General features: G+C 37.1%; 1 protein-coding gene across 1 annotated transcript in view; it reads left to right on the top strand.

Annotated features, from left to right (window-relative positions):
- LOC130866762 (zinc finger protein 120-like) overlaps nucleotides 1-23116 on the top strand; it is a 37360-nt gene that overhangs the window by 1728 nt on the left and 12516 nt on the right. Inside the window, exons 2-5 of the mRNA XM_057758342.1 lie at nucleotides 19595-19721; nucleotides 19925-19985; nucleotides 21387-21693; nucleotides 22366-22684. Of these exons, the coding sequence (XP_057614325.1) occupies nucleotides 19595-19721; nucleotides 19925-19985; nucleotides 21387-21693; nucleotides 22366-22684 (814 nt within the window). The remainder of the gene's footprint in view (nucleotides 1-19594; nucleotides 19722-19924; nucleotides 19986-21386; nucleotides 21694-22365; nucleotides 22685-23116) is intronic.

The raw sequence follows: 23116 nt of genomic DNA, 5'->3' as shown, positions 1-23116 counted from the left end.
TGAAACAGTGTTTCTCTGTAGGACTGTCCTGACTATCCTGGAACTCACTGCAGAGTCCAGGCTGTCCTTGAACTCATAGAGGTCCCTTGGCTCAGCAAGGGTATGAGCCATCAATGCCCAGCAAGCTGCTGTTTTTCTCAGGAAGCTTACTAGGCATCTGCAAGACCTCCCCACCCTAAATTTTTAACTTTTCACATTTTACTTTTCCTAACTTTGTCATCCCCTGTGACTTTCAACTTAAGACCCTGTCACTGAAGTATGATCTGCTGATGGAGGTCACCAGTGTACAGAACAAATTATCCTGGAAATATCTTTGCTCTGTAACTCTCCTATCTGCCTAAATATCTAGTCTGGCAAGTTGCCTGTTTTTATTTTAATTGTTCAAAGTGTAACCTAGAACCTAATCCTAAAGGAAGCTTAAGGACAACAGCAAATGTGCAATCTGTCTAGCTGTCTCCTCTTTGAGCATTAGCCAGAGATTGATGTCTATCATCATTAAAGATGTAATAATCTCCTAAGTGTATGAAGTGATTTTTCAATGGAAAGGCATATTAATTCTAGAACAGCTGCATTTCCATCCTGTTAGAAAAATAGTTTCTGAGACAAATTCTTATGTTGATTCAGGTGTCCTTGGTATACTACACTTTCAAAATTCCCCTAAAAAATGCCTGTAAAACCTCACAGTTTTAGACTTATGCATTGGAGACATGTGGTTGACTATGCAATGCAGTCATGGGAAAAGGATTCCTTCTGTATTCAGATCAGAATAGGAGGAATAGTTTGTTTATTGTGTACACTGCAGGGGAAACAGTGGAGGCAATCAACTATTGAAGCCACCATTATGAAAAAGGGTCTGATTGTGGTAGGTTCAGTGAATTTGTAATTTCCCAGCATGTGTTATTAAATTAATCCTATGTAAATGAATGCAGATGATTTGTGTGGGTGTACAGATTGGGAAGGTCATCTTGAGCCAATGAACATTGAATTTGCAATTAGGCCACTATCCTCTGCAGATGTGGTTGATCTTGCTTGACACAGTTATGTCAACTCAGAGATATGAGAAACAGGCCACTGACAAACTCTTATGCATTAGGTTACAGATCTCAGCAGCCAACATATGTATATGGGCACCATGAATCTATCTCTTATTAATGACTTCCCCTCTCTTATAGAAGGGCCTACTCTTTCAAAGTCAATAAAGAAGCTGGGCGGTGGTGGCGCACGCCTTTAATCCCAGCACTTGGGAGGCAGAGGCAGGCGGATCTCTGTGAGTTCGAGACCAGCCTGGTCTACAAGAGCTAGTTCCAGTACAGGCTCCAAAACCACAGAGAAACCCTGTCTCGAAAAACCAAACCAAACCAAAACAAAACAAAACAAAAAAACCAAAGTCAATATAAAAAGCTTTATTTAATCTTAAAAGTGCAGTATTTTTGTCATTTAAAAAATCACTTATTTGTGTCATTTTTCAGATATTTTCATTAAGTGTATTGCTTCTCTTGTTTCTGTTTATGTTCTCTAACATTTCAAAGTCATTAATATTTGCACTTTATTTCTTTCAAGTGATGTTGATTATTGATTTCTGTGTAGAACCATGTGCCCTATAGTTTAGGCTTGCCTCATGCTGTGTAATTGAGAATCATTTTGAACTCCTAATCAATCTTTCTTCTGCTGCCTAGTTCTGGGAAAACAGTCCTGTAACTCCTTATAGGTTTGACCTTGATGTGTCAATGAGAAAGAAAAATAGAGTAGTTAATGAGTGTCTTCCGATCTTTCTGGCTTTTATTGGGGACTTAGAAGCAGAGGGACTTATGCAAAAGTTGAGCTCATTGACAAACTTGAAGCTGGTGGAGACACAGGGCAGAAACAAAAAGGTTGGACTGAGGGTGAGAGCTTTCCTCCTTCAATAAAAGTTGAGATTAGCTATGTGGAATCAGGGAGTCAATTGTAGATGCTCTATGATTGCCCTGATTGACCATTGTTTGCAGTCCACAGACCTGAGCAGTCAAGAATCTTGGAAAGGGACTGACCACATCTTTAAACTTAATTGCTCTATTTACAAAAGTTCATCTAAAATAGAAGATCTAGGTAAAATGTTGTGGCCCTGCTTAAAAGCACTGCTACATTTCTGCATTAACACATTCAACTTTAGATAAAATATACGAGAAATCTTTAATGTGCATGAATACAAATCCCTAGTCTCCGGAGCAAATGGCCATAAAGTGTGTTTCAAGTTTTCAAAATAATTTTTGAGATAAAAACTATGTCATATTTACATTCTCTTTGCTGCCTTAAAGTCCTAATATGCCTGGATTGTTTTCTAATTCATGGTCTGTTATTTTGACAACAGTTACAAAGTAACCACAGTTACACAGTAACAGTAATTCCTTGATGAATGTGACCTGATTTTCTCCAAAATTTCGCATCTCTCAGTCAAGGTGATGGCTGTACTGGAAAGTGAGTGTGGAATGGAATGTGCACCCAAAGGACCCTGCACTTTGGATGAGGAACAGGATGTGTGTGCTCTAGGAGAGTGGAATAATGTGTGCTAAATACAAAGTTTTTAAACTGGGACCTGTCTGCTGGGCTGGGAGGGCAGAACTGGAAGGGCTGTGCTGTCTGAGTCATTTGATCTCTGATCCTCCAGTAGAGGAGCTGCTAATATTGTGAAGCCCAGCTGCGAGGTCCTAGCCAATGAGGGAATTTTGGGAAGCATTGGCAATCAAGAGTACTAGTGGCAGATAGTTTGTGGGTTTTTTCCATGACTCATCTCTGCCTCTCTAGTAGGTAGCTTTAAGGAGGACAACAAGCTATCCCATGCTGAGAGGGGGTGGTGTATAAAGCAGGTCTGTTGAACTGTTATTTCTGCTGCAACTTGGAAGGACCATGAGCCAGACTGTAGCTACGTTGGTCCATGTGGTTCATGCTGGCAGTGGCTTTTGTTCTCTGAGCCTCCTTGTGTGTAGATTTAGTGGGGAAAAGGAGACTCTGCAGCCCTGGAATTGAAGGATATGATGCTGGTTGTATCTCTGTCCAGAGTACACACATGAGAACTGCTTTTGTTGTGCAGTGGGAAGAGAGATTAGAAAACTGAAGTTCTAATTTCTTGACTACTGAATATCTGAATATTGCTTTCCAATTTCAGGTTTCTGTTCTAAAGATTACCAATTGTTTAGGAACTGGTAGAGCAATACTTGAGTAGAATTCTGTTAATGTGATTCTGCCACTTGCCACAATGGTGTGATCAAGTGAAGCTTACCAGGGGACAAAAAGAAGTTTCTGATGTGCAGCGATTTCTCAGGTGTGCATTGTGTTAGTCAGGTAGATAGGGCACAATCCATCAATTCCGCCATAATGCATGTAGCAGGAACCAGATTTTAAATCATTTTTAGGTTGTTTTGGGATTGGACATCAGTGGGACTGTGTTTACCTTCAACCAGAAGATAGCACAAGGATCTGGAGAGCTGTGGCAAGAGATCTTCTCTATTTTCAAATAGAGCATCTATATCATGTGGCTGCATCTCAGAAGACAGATCAGTAATGTGGGTCAGAAACAAGAGTTTAACGGTTACTTTGAGATATCTTTGTGAAAGTTGTACAGTTTATGCTTATTTAATTTCTGTACACATATAATCAAAGATAGCTGGGTAGTATTGACCAAGATCACACTTTTCTTTGCCTAAGTTTACTTTGGTTTTTGATTAAAAATTGACTACATATTCCTGCTTTTGTTCACGGCTCTTTCTCTTTAACACCTTTATTCTTTCATAAACATTGTACACATTCTTGATTGATGGATCTTTGTGTAAAATGCAGAAAGCATATTATGTGAATCTGTATACAATTTTTTGTAATCTACAACTGAAATCTAATTTATTATTCACTTTCTTGAAAATGATGGACCTTCCCCAATTTTATTCAGAAAATTTCTTACATCATCAGTTCCTTAAGTTTGAGGTTTGGGGGATATTTCCGTGCAGATTGTTTTTTTCATCTTAGATGCCTACCTCTTTCCATTCCCTGGCATATCTGTGTGTTCCAGTTGTTGTTATCTTCACATTTGAGTCTTTGCTACTTAGACGTTGATGTGATTAACACACAATCCCAATGAGCATTCTGAGGGTTTCCACTGTGAATGTTACTTTGTGATTACCTTTCCTCTTATAAATTGTTGGATGAAGTTATTGAGTTGTATTCATTTAATGCTGCAAAATTATCTTACATATCATCTTAATTCTTATGCCTCATATTCCCAAAAATCATTTCTATATTTCTTTATTTATGTCTTGTTTTTCTTGTTTTTATTGATGTGAGAAAGACTTGGATTATTTGATAAAATTTATTATGTGTCTTGGCAGGTGGCTCAGCACATATTTTTCCCCCCTCTGGATGACCTGAGTTTAAACCTACATTCAAGTTTGCAGGTTAACAAATCTCTACTATTCCCAATCCAAGAGATCTGACAAACATTTTTTGTATATCACAGCCATTTTGTCTCATGCACAAACATACTCAAAAAATAGGAATAACCTTGTTTTCAAAATTGTTTGTGATTTATAAAGCAGTTACAGTAAAGCAAGTTACTTTACATATACAGTGATTCTTTAAAAATCTATTCTCTTGTAATTTCATTTAAAAAGTTTATACTTCCTCACTCTGATACAGACTTAGAGGCAATCACCAATTGTAGGAAATGAAATTGTGTCTAAGTGATCCTAACAGACATCATTTTCTTTATCATAAGAGAATGAGATCCTTTTAGTAATCAAAACTATTTCCACAAAGCAAAAATATCAGAAGGCGTCAAGTGAATCTTGTGAATTTTGGTGGAAGAGCCCTTCTTACCCAATCCTTTTTTTTGTTGTTATTTTACCATTACCAGAAGAGGAGAGAACAGAAGAGGAGAGAACTGGAGTGTACAGGATGAATGAAGGCCAGTGATTTTCTCGAGTTTGATTTTGACTAGAATCTTGTAGTTCTTGTTTAAAGGACCATAACATGTATTCATAGATCTGTCTTTGTTGTTTTGGCATTGGTGCCATCTATGTTGATTTTATGAACCATAATCTAATTATATCATTAAAATTTCAAAAATGAAGGACCTTCATCAATTTGTATTCAGAATATTTCCTCTGATATCAGTTCCTTAAGTTTTTGTTTTGAATAGTTTCTGTGGAGTGACAGTTTTAGTTTTCTCTTGTTGATCTTAGATCCTTATCTCTTTCCATTTTCTGGCAATCTGTGTTTTCCATTTGTTGTTATCCTCATGTTTAGGTCTTTGCTGGTTAAGTGATTGACAGGAATAATACATTATGTTTTTGGTTCTTTAAAACATTCTCATATAATATTGTCTCTGTGTGATAATTAGCCTCAGCTGTCAACAAGACAAAGCCTAGGGTCATCTGAGGAATTATCAATTGAGTATCAGTCATCAGAGATCAGAATGTCTGATTTCTGTCTGAAAATGATTATGTTGATTGATGTTGGAAGAAGACTCTTCCACTGAGTTGGCAATGTCTCTAAGCAAGTGGGCCTGGGCTGATTAAGGGAGCTAGCTGAGGACAAAACAGTTACAAAGCACAAGAGAAAACCAGGAAACAATGGTTCCACATGTTTTGCCTCTAGTGATTAACTTGAGTTTCTATCCTAATATCCCCACAGTGGTGGACTCTGATTTAGGGGTAACACACAAATAAACTTATCAATTACTAGAGTTGCTTTAGGTTAGATAATTTAATCACAGGAACAAAGAAGAAAGTTGGAATAAAAATGGTATCATAAAAGTGGTTTTGTTGCTGCAATGAACTTGGGAATATTGACTGGGGAAGAATTTTCAAGCTAACAGGACTTTAGATGCAAAAGTCATAGAAAACTCTACACAGCTTAACTGACTGTCATTGTAGGGCCTTAAAGACAGGAGTGTTGAGAGTAGTGGCAGGCAGTGGAGGTCAAGGTTATAGGATTACAGTGGGCAAAAGGCTCTGCAGGGAACAAAGGAGTTGGATTGGCCCATCTACCCTGAGAGACATGTGTCTTAGTTATTTCACATTAAAATCCATGGCTCCAAGCCGGGTGGTGGTGGCGCACCCCTTTAATCCCAGCTCTCGGGAGGCAGAGGCAGACAGATCTCTGTGAGTTCGAGACCAGCCTGGTCTACAAGAGCTAGTTCCAGGACAGGCTCCAAAACCACAGAGAAACCCTGTCTCGAAAAACCAAAAAAAAAAAAAAAATCCTTGGCTCCTGGGGCACACTGCCTTTCAGTTGCTGACATGGTGATGCACTCCCTCTAGCAGTGAGTCATTCAGGCTAATCTGTGTTTTTCTAAGTGTTCCTTCCCTTAGTGGTCAAGGAAGTATGGAAGTTCAACAGGACACTTGGTCTAGGACAATAATCCTGTATTCCCTGTATAGCTTGTAGTCTTCATGATGTCTTGGCAACTACACTGTATTGATCCTGGAAATTTTTATTAACTTCTATTTCTGCTAAATGTATAAAGTTTCTGATTGCTCTCAATAAACAGTCATAGCTTTATCTTGTTGTGGCCTCTCCAGCCTAAGTCCGGCTTCATTACTTTTGGCTCTATTATGTGATGTTGGCCTGGTAAGTAAATGCAGATTCTTTTTTTTTCTTTTTCTTTTTTTTTGAAGATTTATTCATTTATTATGTATACAGTGTTCTGTCTGCACACATGCCTGCAGGCCAGAAGAGGGCACCAGATCTTATACAGGTGGTTGTCAGCCACCATGCGGTTGCTGGGAATTGAACTCAGGACCTCCGGAAGAGCAGTCAGTGCTCTTAACCTCTGAGCCATCTCTCCAGCCATAAATGCAGATTCTTAAAATATTTCATAACAACATTAAAATAGAGATTATTTGTGTGATATTTTGGCCCCAAACCTATCTGAATTGTTCCATGTCCTAAGAATAAAAGTACTAGGAAGTTTCAGATGGCAGTCCAGTGGTGAAAAAGAGACAGGGATTTTCAAGGACTTTAGCACCATTAAAGAAAGGCCCTTGCTGTGCATTTAAAGTTTAGGAAGGTAACCTGAGACTCTATCCAGCTATGCCCTTAATTTATGGATGGAATATAGAAAGTAATTCCTTGTCTCATGTTGGAGGGAGGCCACTTGTTTCCAAGCTGCCCAGATCCCAAAAATAACCACACAAAAACTGTATTAATTAAGTCACTACTTGGCCCATTAGTCCTAACTTCTTACTGACTAACTCTTACATATTAATTTTACCCATCTCCATTAATCTGTGTATCATCACAAGTTCATGGCCTAAAGGCAAATTTCAGCACATCTATCTCCACTGGGGATCCATGGCATCTCCTGACTCCACTCTTCTTTCTCCCCACATTTAGTTCAGTTCTTCCAGCCTGCCTAAGTTCTGACCTATCAGCAGGCCAAGGCAGTTTCTTTATTCATTAATGGTAATCATAGATTTCAGAGGGCACTCCCACATCAGTCTCAGAAGCAGCATCATACAGAACCTGCAGCAAATTTAGTCCAAGCTTGGTAGGGTTCATCAAATCTCAGGATTACCTATGATTTACTGATTCTGGAAACAAGAAAGATGCAAAATGTAAAGGTCATGGATTCTTCTTCTGTGGTCTGTTGATCACAATTGTAGCCGTGTATGATTGGAGATTCAAAGCCTTAGTGAAGAGACTGTGGCAGTTAATTGCATTAAGTGTTGAAGAAGAAGCAGGATTACATTTTAGATGACAGGATGTTGTAATTTCCAAGCTATGAGACAGCTGGCATGGAGGCCTGCATATGAGGGATGGAAGTTGCAATGGAGTAAGATATATGAGAAGTTGCAGGAGTTGTGTAATAATTTGATCTTTTTTTGATAATCAGCTTTATAGTCAGAGATCAAACCTAGCCATTAGCTGAACAAAATATCAGAGAGGTTTTGAGAACTGTGAATTGGTAAGAGACAGGAAGTAGACAGATGGAGCTGGGAGATCTTTCTTTCTTTACATGGAGGAGGTCAGAGTCACTGGTAGTGCTCTGCTGCTTCTCTGATCTCTCAGGTTCATACCCCCATATCTGACTCCTGATTTTTATTGATAAAGATTAATTAGATTAACACTTCATCAGGCATCTTAAAATATATGCTCAGTTAACGAAAAGGGGTAATTTAGGCCCAAAGAGATAAGTTCCAGAATAGATTATTAACTTTAAAAGTTAGTGTATACTGTAAACCAACTTAGACACCAAGTCTCATGGACTGAACAACTACTGAATTCTTCATTTGATCATAGACAAAAGGTTGAGAGGCAATGTACTGGATTTTTCTAATTTTCATTGGTAAGCAGCTATTGTTAGACAACCTGGACTGGAACCTGTGAGACATTCTAATAAGCCCACTTCCATCTTAAATGGTGAGATTCATTCTACCAGTCTACCAGTCTGGTTCCTGTAGAGAATCTTGAATAATGCAGCTGCATATTTTTTATGCATCAGTCCATGGATGAAGATGTGCTGGCTAACAACAGTGCTCATAAAATCATGCTTCCTGGCTTCATTATTCTCTGCATATTCAAATTTCCATATTGCTCTGAATTTCAGGAGTAAAACTAATAAAACAGAGGAGCTTTCATCCAGCCATCAGATGGGAGAAATATCTTGTTTGCGATCAGGTTTTTACTTTTCTCTCATGCTTGTTTCAAATTGCTGAAAACTAGGTAAAATACCTTCAGTTCATCCAATCTCAGTGTGAAGTCCCAGCAAAAACATCTCCATTTTGACCTGAAAACTCTCTTTGTTTGTTAATATTCTGGGCTTTTTTCTAACTGTTCTACAGGGAATTACTCCACCTATCTAGCACAGTCCACTGTACAAGCTAGCTAGCCAAGTTGTGTTCGGGAGGAAAAAGGAAAAGTTCTGATGGAGTGCATGATTATGATAGTGTCTGATTTAGAGCCAGGGGCAAGTGCTATTGAAATGCATATTTTGGGAGATCTAGAAAAGATCTTTGATTGGGGGGAAAAGGAATGGCCAAGAACCACCATACTGTGTTTTTAAGCACAGTATAGCCCCATGGGAGGTGTTCTTGCCACTCAGACCTAACTACCAATCATGTCTTCCTGGTTCCCTGCTAGTCAGAAGTGGTACAGGGCTCTTCTAGGCATGTGTCTTCAGACTTGGCTTTGAAGAGGAGCTGGTACCAGCGCTTTCCTGTGTTGTGGTGCAGTAGCTGCTGCATGGAGATGATGAGGTGAGAGCTTTGTCCAGCTGATGAACCACAGCATGGTGAGCAAGGGAATGCTGTCTCCAGATGGGGAGGAGCAGAGTGTGAGGTGTGGGAGACACTATGGTGTATCCTCCCTGGATCTGTGGAAACCTGCTGTCATATTCTCTGTATTATGATTTTCCACATGGTCCCTCCTAACTCATGGAACTAGGGGCAATCCTCTGAATAACTTTGCTCTGTAGCTAAATCTGCTTAGAGAATTGGGAGCAGGAAGCTGTGTGTACAGACATCTTTATTGTCAACTTCAACATGCTTGATGCATTCATGGAAATAAGTTCCCTAACTTGGAGAGGCCTAGTTTCCACAGCATCATCTTGATATTGAGCACTTTGTATTCAACCTTTCACATAACCTCCATTTAAATTTATATTTGTGGTGGTTATCAAAGACATCTTGTCTTGGGAGGCACTCCACTATTATGCCCTAATGTAAAAGATCAGAATTGGTGATATAGAGGATTTACCAATGCTCAGGAAACAGTGAAGTCTCACACAGTAGAAAATAGCTGAGGGAGGACTGCTGCTAAATTACCCAGAAGCTAAGTAGATGCTAATCAGGGTTGGTGGAGACTCTGAAACTTTGGTACCCATTGCTGAACAGAATTGTCCAGATATTTGTCTCCAAACCATTACAAAGAAGCCATCACTCATTTAAACTGGCCCATCCCAATACCAAAGAACAGGCCTTTAACAAGATGCTCAAGAGGCATTACAGGCTCCCCACCAACTATAAGGCTGGTGAGGCATAAAGTTCCTGTTTTCTTTTTGAAAAAGGCATAGTTAGGCCAGATAGGCAACATGACACCAGGTGACATATATTTGAAATTTAAAACACTGTTGTATGAATGCTGGCCTGATCAATCAAAGCTTTCATTTAGGCCCTCAGGCAGGAAGGATAGACATTCTTAGGAGACCTAGTAACAGTCTGGGACTTAAGTCTTGAGAGTTTCCCTAAAAACCTGATGTTTTGATAATAAAACATAATTCCTTCTCTAAAACCAGGGACATGCTTTGACGCTGGTAATGGTCTGGTGCCAGGCAAGCTCTTTGTGGAGGGGTTCTTCAGATCTTTGGAACCCAACTCTTGAGAACCATAGGAAGCTATGGCTAACAGTACCAAGGCCACTCTTTACACTTCCTGAAGTTCTATGAGATACCCTGTGTACCCTTGTTCCCCTTGTGTAGAATTGTTTGACCAACCTCATCATAAATTTGTCACATTGTTTGATAGTTTCTGATGACTTTTTTTAATTTCCCCATTTCCATTCATTTCCTCCATAGAAGTATACAAGATACAAGATGCTTCTCTTCTGCTCTTTTATTTATTTGTTTATTTATTTATTATTTATTTTTGTTTTGTTTTGCTTTTTTGGTTTCTGTGTAGGACTGATCTGACTATCCTAGACTGTCCTGACTGTTCTAGAACTCACTCTGTAGACCACGCTTGCCTCAACCTCTCAGAGATTACTTGGCTTTGCCTCTTAAGTCTTGGGATTAAAGGCATGTGCCTCCATTACCTGGCAAGTTGTTGTTTTTCTTAGGAAGCATACAAAGCATAGGGTATATCTTCTCCAAGACCTCCCCACCCTAGGTTTTATCTTCTTTACATTTTACATTTCCTATCTTTCTCATCCCCTGTTACCATCACCTCAGAACTCTGTCAGTGAAGAATGATCTGTTGTTTCAGGTCACCCTTGTACTTAAGAAATTATTCTGAAGCCAGGCGGTGGTGGCACATGCCTTTAATCCCAGCACTCGGGAGGCAGAGGCAGGCAGATCTCTGTGAGTTTGAGACCAGCCTGGTCTACAAGAGCTAGTTCCAGGACAGGCTCCAAAACCACAGAGAAACCCTGTCTCAATAAACCAAAAAAAAGAGAAATTATTCTGAGAATCTCCTTGCTGTGAAACTTTGCCATCTGCTTAAATGTATAGCCTGACAAGTTGTCTCTTACTATTTTAATTGTCTTAAGACTTTTTGGTAGAATTTATGGGGTCAGTTATATACACTATCATATAATCAGCAAATAACAAAAGTTTGAATTCTTCCTTTCCTATTTGAATCTCCTTGATCTCCTTTTGTTGTCTTATTGCTATTACTAAGACTTCAAGAACTATGTTGAAGATATATGGAGAGAGCGGACAGCCTTCTCATGCCTGATTTTAGTGGAATCACTTTGAGTTTCTCTCCATTTAATTTTATGTTAGCTGTTGGCTTGCTGCATATTGTTTTTATTATATTTAGATATGATCCTTGTATCCCTAATCTCTCCAAGACCTTTATCATGAAGGGGTGCTGAATTTTGTCCAATGCTTTTTTCCACATCTAATGAAATGATCATATGTTTTTTTCTTTCAGTTTATTTATATGGTAATTTATTTATATTGATAGATTTTTATATGTTGAACCAGGCATTCATCTCTGGGATGAAGCCTACTTGGTCATGATAGATGATTTTTTATGTGTTCTTAGATTCAGTTTGCCAGAATTTTATTGAGAATTTTTGCATCGATGTTCATGAGTGAGATTGGTTTGTAATTCTCTTTCTTCATTGAGTCTTTATTTGGTTTTGGTATCAGGTTAACTGTAGCTTCATAAAGGAGTTTGGCAGTGAGCCTTCTGTTTCTATTATGTGGAACACTTTGAAGAGTGTAGGTATTAGTGCTTCTTGGAAGTTCTGGTAGAATTCTGCACTAAAACCTTTCGGACCTGGACATTTTTTAGTTGGAAGGTTTGTGATGACAGTTTCTATTTCCTTGTAGTTTATAGGTCAATTTAAATTGCTCACCTGGTCCTGACTTAATTTTAATAGATGGTATCTATCTAAAAAAATGTCTATTTTTTTACATTTTCCAATTTTGTGGAGTACATATTTTTGTAGTATGATGTAATGATTCTCTGAATTTTCTAAGTGTCTATTGTTATGTTATGGCCTTCTTTTTATTTATGATTTTGTTAATTTGAATATTTTCTCTCTGCCTTTTGATTGTTTGGATAAGGATTTGTCAATATTGTTGATTATTTTTTTTTATTTCCAGTCTTCCTTTTTCCTGGGTGAGTCTGATTCTTTTTTTTCTACAGCTTTCAGGCATGCTGTTAGGTCACTGATGTGAGCTTTCTCCGTTTTCTTTATGTGGGCTTTTAGTTCTATGAAATTTCCTCTTAGTACTGCTTTCATAGTTTCCCATAGGTTTGGATATGTTGTGCCTTCATTTTCATTGAATTCAAGAAAGGTTTTAATTTCTATTTTTATTTCTTCCTTTATTCAGGGGTGGACCAGTAGACTGTTCAGTTTCCATGCATTTGTAGGGTTTCCAGGAGCAGTATTGTTGTTGAATTCTAACTTTACTCCATGGTGATCTGATAAGATGCAGTGGATTACTCCATTTCCTTCATGGGTATTCGAATTGTTACCGAGAATGTGATCAATTTTAGAGAAGGTTCCATGAGGTACTGAAAAGAAGGTATATTCTTTTTTTTTGTTTGGGTTGAATGTTCTAAAGATGTCTGTTAAGTCCTTTTGATACATTACATATGTTAGTTCTCTTATTTCTCTGTTAAGTTTTTGTCTGGTTGACCTGTAAATTGTGGAGAGAGGAGTGTTGAAATCTTCTACTAATAGTGTATGGGATTTGATGTGGGATTTCAATTTTAGTAATGTTTCTTTTGCATATGTGGGTGCTCTTGTACTAAGAGCATAGATATTCAGGATTGATACTTCCTCTTAATGAATTGCTCCTGTTATGAGTATAAAATATCCTTCACTTTCTCTTCTGATTGATTTTAGTTTGAAATCAATTTTTTTAGATATTATGATAGCCACACCTGCTTATTTCTTAGGACCATTTGATTGGAAAACATTTTCCCAACCTTTTATTCTAAGGTATTATCTGTCTTTGAGGTTGAGGTGTGCTTCCCAAAGAGCAGAATGCTGGATCCTGATTTTGTAGCCATTCTTTTGTCCTTTTATAGGTGGATTGAGAACATTGATATTAAGCGATATTAGTGACTAGTGGTTGTTAGCTCCTGTTATCTTTTGGTAGTAGTTTTTGTGTGTTTCTCTTCTTTGGGTTATGTTAGTGGGGGGTTATCAGAAGTCTGTGTTATTGTGGGTGTAGTTAGCATCCTTGGGTTGAGGTATTTCTTCTAGTACTTTCTGTAAGGCTGGGTTTGTGGATACATATTATTTAAATCTGTTTTTGTCATTGAATATCTTGTTTTCTCCATCAATGATGAATGAAAGCTTTGCTGGGTATGGTAGTCTGGACTTGCATCTATGGTCTCTTAGTTTCTGTAGCACATAAATCCAGCACCTTCTGGCTTTCATGATTTCCAATTAGAAGTCAGGTATAATTCTGATAGGTTTACCTTTATATGTTACTTGACCTTTTTCCTTTGCAGCTCTTAATATGCTTTCTTTGTTCTGTATGTTTTGTGTTTGATTATTATTTGGTGATAGGATTTTTTTTTGATCCAGTCTATTTGGTGTTCTGTAAGCTTCTTGCACTTTCATACTGATATCCTTCTTTAGGTTGGGAAAGTTTTCTACTATAATTTTGTTGAGTATATTTTCTGTGCCTTTGACCTCAAGTTCCTCTCATTCTTCTACTCCTATAATTCCCAGGTTTGGTCTTTTCATGGTGTCCCAGATTTCCTGGATGTTTCATGTTAAGAATTTGTTGGATTTAATGTTTTCTTTGATCAATGAGTCTATTTTCTCTATAGTATCTTCAGTGCCTGAGATTCTTTCTTCTATCTCTTGTATTCTCTTGGTTATACTTGTCTCTGTAGTTCCTGTTTGTTTACCCTGATTTTCAATTTCTAGAGTTCCCTCAGTTTGTGTTTTTTTTTTATTAGCTCTATTTCAATCTTCAAGTCTTGAACTGTTTCCTTCACCTGTTTGCTTGCTTTTTCTTGTTTTTCTTGGAGGGATTTATTAATTTCTTCCAGCTTTTTGATTGTCTTCCCTTTCATTTTTTAATGGAGTTTTTGACTTCCTTTTTAAGGGTCACCATCATTTTCATAAAGTTACATTGAAAGTCATTTTCATCTACATCTTTTGTATTAGGATTATCAAGTCTTCCTATTGTTTGTCTGCTGGGTTCTGGTGTTGCCATGTTGCTTTTTAGGATGTTGGAGAATTCTTGCATTGGCACCTTCCCATCTCTTCCTCTAATGTTCACAAATTATTGGTCTCCAGGATCTTGCAGGGAATGGTGTTGTGGGGGTGGGGTGTATGGCTTGTAAGCCAGGTCCCTTATGGTGGCTAGGAATGCTGGCAGATTCTTGTACTCTCTCAGGCAGAGGCATTCAGGCTATTTTGTGTTTCTATTTTTTTAATTTTATTTTATTTATTTAATATGTATACAATATTCTGTCTGTGTGTATGCCTGCAGGCCGGAAGAGGGCACCAGACCTCTTTACAGATGGGTGTGAGCCACCATGTGGTTGCCGGGAATTGAACTCAGGACCTTTGGAAGAGCAGGCAATGCTCTTAACCACTGAGCCATCTCTCCAGCCCCTTGTGTTTCTATTTTTAATACCTTAATAGTCAAGGAAGTTTGGAAGCTTAACAGGGCAATTGGTCTGACACAATGAACTTGTAAACATTGTATAGCTTAAATCTTCATGGCATCCTGACAACTACAACTGTATTGATCCTGGAAATTGCCATTATTTTCTGTTTCTGATAAAGATATAATAATTCTGATTGCTCTCATAACCTCATCTTGTTCTGGTACCTCTAGCCCAAGACTGGCTTTATTTCTTTTGTTCCTATTAATTGATTTGGGCCTGGTAAGTAAGTACAGGAGCTTAGAAGACTTCATAAAAAGTTTGCTGGAGATCAGTTGTGTGACACTTTGGCCCCCAATCTTCCTTAATCTTTCCATGTCCCAAGAAAGTGACTAAGGCAGAATTAAAAATTAATGGACTGATATCTTAGACAAAATATTATTTCTGCTGGATGGTTATTACTGTTGACTCCTTCAAATCTACAGTGCAAAATACACATAAAAAGAGTGAAAAAAAATCTATGTTTTGTTGAGGAAAAATGCACTAGGTTGTTTCAAATGGCTGTCCAGTAGTGAATACAGGAGGAATTTTCAAGGATTTTACACAGCTAAAGTGAAGGCCCTTGCTTTACATTTAAATCTTAACAAGGTGCCCTAAAGTGTAAGGCTCTATCCAGCTAAGCTCTTAATTTATGGAAAGAATATGCAAAGTAATTCCTTGTATCAAAAGCAACATCATACAGAAACTGCAGTAAATTTTGTTCAAGCATAGTTGGATACCCCATATGGTCTGTCCAACAGAATTCAGCTGGGGGTTCCCTGGGAAGGGATGCTGAGGCTGAGGAAATGTTAGATTAAGAGAAATGAAGACAGAAACATAAAACAGACTGAGAGGACTGAAAGTCAATATGAAAGAGCCCCAAGTTTATTTCTCAGCCAGTATAAATAGTGGATATTTTATGAGTTATTCTATTTTATTTTATATGTGTTGGTGTGTAGGTATCAGATCTCATGAAACCGGATTTACAGATATTTAGGAGCTGTCATGTGGGTACTGGGAATTGAACCCAGGTCCACTCAAAGAGCAGTCAATACTGTTAACTGCTGAGCCATCTCTTCAGCCCAAATCTATTCTTCTTAGGAAATTTACTTGACATGAGACATAGCTTGTGCAAGACTTCCCTAACCTGTTTTTATTTTTTCTGCCTTATACTTTTTCTATCCTTCACATCCCCTGGAATCTCCATCTTGTAACTCTGAATAAAAATGTACCAAAATCAGGGCCATCTACTCATTTAACAGGCTACTAAAAAGCTTATAAAAATGGAAGAAAAGTCTGACATCTCATGATCCTGTCCCTGAAGATGGTCTTACTGTTTAAGGTCACTGGTTTATGTAAGAAATGATGCTGGGAAGACTTTGCTGTGTAAGTCTCCTATCTGTCCAGGTGGGTAGATTTGTAGCCTTCCACCCCTATTTAAATTGTTCAGAAAAAAAAAGATTTATTAAAAAAAAAGATAATCCCAGCACTCAGGAGGCAGAGGCAGGAGGATCTCTGTGAGTTTGAGACCAGCCTGGTCTACAGAGCTAGTTCCAGGACAGGAACCAAAGCCACAGAGAAACCCTGTCTCAAAAAACCAAAAAAAAAAAATTGTTCAGAGTGTGGAGCCTGAACCTAAAAGATATAAGGATAAAAAATGTGAAATGCAAAAAGTTATTGTAGCCTGGGTCCTCTTTGAGCAATAGTCAGAGATGTATGTGAATATTATTAAATATGGAGTGATTTCTCCCCAGGAAGTCATTAATTTTAGAACAGCTGTACTTCTAGTATTTTAGAAATTTTTGACACTATCTATTTCATCTTGATATAAAAGGATTTGGTCCCTGTCTTCTCCTCTCCTGAGCAATAACCTTGTCCTACATTATACCTTTAAAATCTTAAATTAAATGATTCTACCACCGGTTTCAAAGTTATAAATTTGAGTTATGAAACTGAATATCCATTGCAGGTAAAGGACAAGGAAAAGGATTTGCATGTGGAGAGTGGTTTCTACCTCAGTCTAGAATAGAAGCAACAATTTTGAATGTGCAGTGCACAGGAAAATAAGCTGCTGGAGAAACAATTATGAAAAAGGACCTGATTATAGTTGGAGAGCAACTTCATTACTTTTCAGCATTTGTTACTTGGTTTCTTTAATGAAGACAGACATGACTGGTAGGTGCACTATTTGGGAAGATCAAAGAGATGCCACATAGTCACTGAAAGTAAAAATCCCAAAACATTATATGTAAGCCACAACCTCATGGTGATACACATATGAATAGAAATGGATGAATTGAACATGTAAAATCTATCTACGAATATGCCTGAAGCATTTAAAAAATGCTGATGTAATTATATAGTTTGTGTGTGACTATTTGGGTCTAGGCAGCCAATAGATGAAAGTGTAGTCCAGTCCCCATTTGCATGACACCAAATGTTTGTTAACTAAGTCCACATAAACCCTAAGAAAGTTTAAAACAAGGGGTTGTAAAATCACAAAAATGAAAGTCAATTGTAGCCTTCAATTGCAAAAACACTCCTCATCAGAAAAGGATTACAGATACACAGTAAAAACATTCAGATAAAAAGGTCTCTGAGTTAGTGATAGATTATTTGATAAATGTCCATTGGCTTAAGACAGAGAGGATAAATATAGACAGAGTCATAGATTAAAATAGTTTTTTAAGGAATTTACACTGAGGTTCTTAAAGAAAAAAAACTATTAATGGGCCTTGAAAAGATAGAAAATACACACAGAGTCTGGCTTACACATTGTGTTTTCTTTGAATTTTTGGACTGTGGAGAGACATCTGATTTGGGGGCTGCTATGGTAACCTCACACATACTTTAAAGGTATCTTGGCTTCAAAATTTGAGTCTAAGGGCATGTTATTTTGGAAAAGAGGCTCTGCTTTTGCTGCCACAAACCTTCCAGTCTAATGTTATGTCCTGAGTTTTTTGATTGAATTGAAAACTATATTGTTAAAATTTTCTTTAGTTATGGTTTGTGCAAATTATATGTAAAAGTTTAGACTCACAAAGATAGGATAGATGATAGACTTCACCTTAATTTGCCAGTTTTTCCTTTTTATTTATCTAGTTTTTTTATCTCCAAAATTCCATCAACTTGCATTTTTTTTTTACTGGCTTCCATTTCAATTTTCAGTTCTTGAACTGATTTATTCATTTCTGTCAACTGTTTGCTTGTTTGGCTTTATTTAAGGGGTTTATTATTATTCTCCAAGATTTTATTTATCTTGCCCTTGCTTATTTTACAGAATTCATTCATTTCCTCCTTAAGGAATATAACATCTTCATAGTTGATCTAACTTAATTGGTCTTTGACTATGTTTGAATATTCAGGGTATACTGTAGTAGGAGAGTTTGAATATGGTAGTGACATATTGTTCTGTCTGTTCTTTATCATGTTGTTATGCTGTTGTCCAGGTATCTGGGTTTGAGGTGACTGTGGGTATAGGTCCTAGTATCCCTGTTTGTCTTTGTTTTATGCATGTTTGGTTCCTTGGTTTCTATTTGCTCTTTGGTATTCTGGTCTGTGTTGCCTCTGATAGAACTAGCTTTTTTTCCCCCATTTTGGGGTCTGGAAGTTTTTCAGTAGGTGTGACATTAGTACTGCCTAAGCATTCAGAGTCATTGAATTGTAGGTGTATAAACTTCTACCTGCTTGTCATGCTTACTTTACATTTTTTAAATTGATATAATTATTTTATGTATCGGCATGACTATGCTGCACATGGGTACCTGGTCCTCAACATGATCAAAGGATCTCAGAATTTGTGAACTTGGAATAATGGATAGTTATGATTCCCAAATAAGTACTGGCAATTCTGCCACATCTATTCAAGACCATCAAAAGCTAGGTACTATTCAGTCATCTCTCTCACAGCTTGTGTTTATTACTTATGCCCAAGATTTATTGCTAATGTTTTCATCTGTCCATTGGTAACTGTTTTAAATATAAAGCTCTGTTTGTAAAATGTTATTGGTATTACAGTTTAAATTAGGGCATTTCGAATGTCTGGAAGATAAATATAGGACTGGAGTGAACGTACACTTCTTTGTAGGAACTTCAGTAGAAACCTCTGAGTTCCTCTATTCTTCTTGCTTGATTTACTGGTTTTTGCAATGTAGACAGTGTCTTTTTGTTTGTTTGTTTTTGTTTATTGTTTATTTGATTTTTGGATAGGGTTTCTCTGTATCTTTAAAGCCTGTCCTGGAACTAGCTCTCATAGAACAGGATGGCCTCAAACTCACAGAGACCCACCTGGCTCTGCCTCCTAATTGCTGGGATTAAAGGCATGCACCATTACTTCCTGGAAGACAGGGTTTTACTATGTATTTCCACCTGTCCTGGACCTGATTGCATAGACTCATCTGGCATTTAACTCAGAGAAAAATATACCTGTCTCTGCTTTTGAAGTTCTGAGCTTAAAGGCATGAGTCAATACACCCATGTTGTCCAACTTATTTATCTATTTGTAGTTAGTTAATCTTCATAAAATTTTCTCATGTGTACTATGTACTGTTGATCTGTCTCCTTGTTTCTCTCTGCTAATAGATATTTCACATGTAAGGTAATGTCCCATTAAAAGGGTACAGAAATGACAGAGATGATGCTCCTATTCAATTTCTTTCTAAAGTGAGTGTCTATGTTTTAGAATATAATTAGGGAACACCAGAATTATATGACTATATTATCAAACAAGTATACATTTGCAATGTTGTCACTATCATGTCACTATCATGTATGGCATATTTTAGAAGGCAGTGACCTATGATGATGTGCATATCAACTTCACTTGGGAAGAGTGGAATTTGCTGGATCCTTCCCAGAAGAATCTGTACAAAGATGTGATGCTGGAGACCTACAGGAACCTCACTATTATAGGTAAAAATTAATTTCCTTCTTGTTTCAAAATAAAGGGATAGCTTTTCCTTGGTTAATGATGTTCTTCAATAATTTTATTTAGAAAGGAAAAGAGGAATGAGGTAAATAAAGCAAACATGGTTCTAAGGTTTACTTAAAATAGTTACTTAAATGATGCATAGTATTCAATATTATAACATACATTTTCTGCTACTAAATTTTAGGATACATTTGGGAAGAACATAATAGTAAAAAACATTGTCAACTTTCTAGAAGACATGAAAGGTAATTTTCTTGTGCATGCTGAAAATAATGAGCCTCTAATGAAATGATAATGCGTCCTAGAAGATGTAAATATAAACAACAGTGTGAATAAGCACAGCTTTAAGTGCATTTATGAGTATTAACTTCTGAAAAATCCATATAAAATTTCATGTGGGTGAATTATATTTTCAAGGCATTCTTTTAATTAAAAAGACAGCTGAGAAATGGCTAAACAGATATCAGCATTTGAATCATAGAACCATGAGTGCTATGCTGTAGATCCACCAATCCATTTATTTTTTTGCTATTCATAATACATAATGTGGATACATTGAAGTGATGATAAGTATGTCTGCAAGACATTCTACTAAACAGAGAGCACATAGTAAATCTTCTATTACTCATATACTTCTTATTACTATATTAAGATTGTTGACAGAATCAGTTAGTGTTAAGTGGCAGTTGTTGTGAAGAAACTTTAACACCTCTACTGCACATCTATGAGGAAAAGAAAGTCACACTGTGATAATTCAGTGTGGAAATTTTTTGTTTGTGATTCTTCCTTTACTGTGTGTAGCACATATTAATCTCAATACAAGGCTATGAGCATAGGAATATGGGAAAACACAACATACCCCTCTCTAAAAACAATTAGAAGATAAGCATTAGTCCCATGTTGAGTACCCTTTCTCAAACTGATTCAACTATATAAAAAATTGGTTTTCTCACATAACTGTTAATACATAAACAAACTCACACTGCAGAGAAGCCACATGAGTTGTAGAATTGTACAAATACTTTTTATTGTCCTAGTTTACTTAGCATATATAGTATGATTTACAGTATAGGACAGTTTAAGAATGCAATAAAGTTGTTCTGAGGTTATTCAGTTATCTTCAAATATGTGAAATATGTCAAATTGAAAAATGTTTCTTTAAAGGTGAAAATTTAAACCACATAATAAAGAAATTTACCATGACAAGTGTCTTAAAAATGCAAAACAACCCTTAATTAAAGAAGAAAGCATGAGTTTAAACACAGTTATAAAACCTTAATATCTGATTTCAATTTACAATTGGACTAAATTATAAAAATAATACATACAGATATGTAGGTTAATGAGTTTATTGAATGTGGTAAACCTTTTATGTGTTCCATTTATGCTTGCAGGATTAAAAGAAATAATTCTGGAAAGAAACTTTCAGTACATCCTCAATGTGTTAAAGCCGTGGCATATGATAGTCAGCTTCAGAGGAATAAAAGAACACATGATAGTGAGAAATCCTATGAATCTAATCAGTGTTGTAAAGCCTTTGCTAATCACAATTCTTTTCAAATGCACAAAAGAACACAAACTGAAGAGAAACCCTGTGGATGTAATCAGTGTGGTAAGGCCTTTGCATATCACAGTGATCTTCAAAGGCATAAAAGAACACATACTGGAGAGGAACCCTATGAATGTAATCAGTGTGGTAAGGCCTTTGCTCGACACAGTCATCTTCAAATACATGAAAGAACACATACTGGAGAGAAACCCTTTGAATGTAATGACTGTGGTAAGGCCTTTGATCAACACAGTCATCTTCAAAAGCATAAGAGAACACATACTGGAGAGAAACCCTATGAATGTAATCAGTGTGGTAAGGCCTTTGTTCAACACAGTAATCTTCATATACATGAAAGAACACATACTGGAGAGAAACCCTTTGAATGTAATCAATGTGGTAAGGCCTTTGCTCAACACAGTAATCTTCAATTGCATAAAAGAACACATACTGGAGAGAAACCCTATGAATGTAGTCAGTGTGGTAAGCCCTTTTCTCAACATAGTAGTCTTCAAAAGCATAAAAGAACACATACTGGAGAGAAACCCTATGAATGTAATCAGTGTGGTAAGGCCTTTGCAAGTCACAGTGCTCTTCAAAGGCATAAAAGATCACATACTGGAGAGAAACCCTATGCATGTAGTCATTGTGGTAAGGCCTTTGCTGAAAACAGTACTCTTCAAAAGCATAAAAGAATACATACTGGAGAAAAACCGTATGAGTGTAATCAGTGTGGTAAGTCCTTTGCAGAACATAGCAATCTTAAATCGCATAAAAGAACACACACTGGAGAGAAACCCTATGAATGTAATCTGTGTGGTAAGTCATTTGCTCAACACATTAATCTTCAAAGCCATAAAAGATCCCATACTGGAGAGAAACCCTATGAATGTAATCAGTGTAGTAAGGCCTTTGCATGTCACAGTCATCTGCAATTGCATAAAAGATCACATACTGGAGAGAAACCCTATGAATGTAATCTGTGTGGTAAGGTCTTTGCACGTCACAGTGATCTTCAAAGGCATAAAAGAACACATACTGGAGAGAAACCCTATGAATGTAATCAGTGTGGTAAGGCATTTGGACATCCCCGTACTCTTCAATTGCATAAAAGAACACATACTGGAGAGAAACCCTATGCATGTAGTCAGTGTGGTAAGGCCTTTGCTCGACACAGTCATCTTCAAAAGCACAAAAGAACACATACTGGAGAGAAACCCTATGAATGTAATCAGTGTGGTAAGGCCTTTGCATATCACAGTGATCTTCAAAGGCATAAAAGAACACATACTGGAGAGAAACCCTATGAATGTAATCAGTGTGGTAAGGCCTTTGCTCGAAATACTCATCTTCAAATACATGAAAGAACACATACTGGAGAGAAACCCTTTGAATGTAATGACTGTGCTAAGGCCTTTGCTCAACACAGTCATCTTCAAAACCATAAAAGAAGACATACTGGAGAGAAACTATATGAATGTAATCAGTGTGGTAAGGCCTTTGGACAGCTTCATACTCTTCAATTGCATGAAAGAACACATGCTGGTGAGAAACCCTATGAATGTAGTCAGTGTGGTAAGGCCTTTGCTCAACACAATGCTCTTTAAAAGCATCAAAGAACACACGTCGGTGCAAAACAGTATGCATGAAATGAGTTTGGAAAAGTCTTTTCATATCTTACTCATCTTCAAATGCAGAAAAGGACACAGATTGGAGAGAAACGTGTGAATGGAATTTGTTTGGCAAATCTGTTTTCAAAATAATCTGCAAATACATGAAACAAACCATCCTGGAGAGAAACTGTAAACTTAAGGAGTATAGTTTTCA

The sequence above is a fragment of the Chionomys nivalis genome, chromosome 26, assembly GCF_950005125.1.
Source record: "Chionomys nivalis chromosome 26, mChiNiv1.1, whole genome shotgun sequence".
NCBI lineage: Eukaryota > Metazoa > Chordata > Mammalia > Rodentia > Cricetidae > Chionomys > Chionomys nivalis.
The sequence above is the reverse complement of the archived record's forward strand: the minus strand, read 5'-3'. Positions and strand labels throughout refer to the sequence as shown.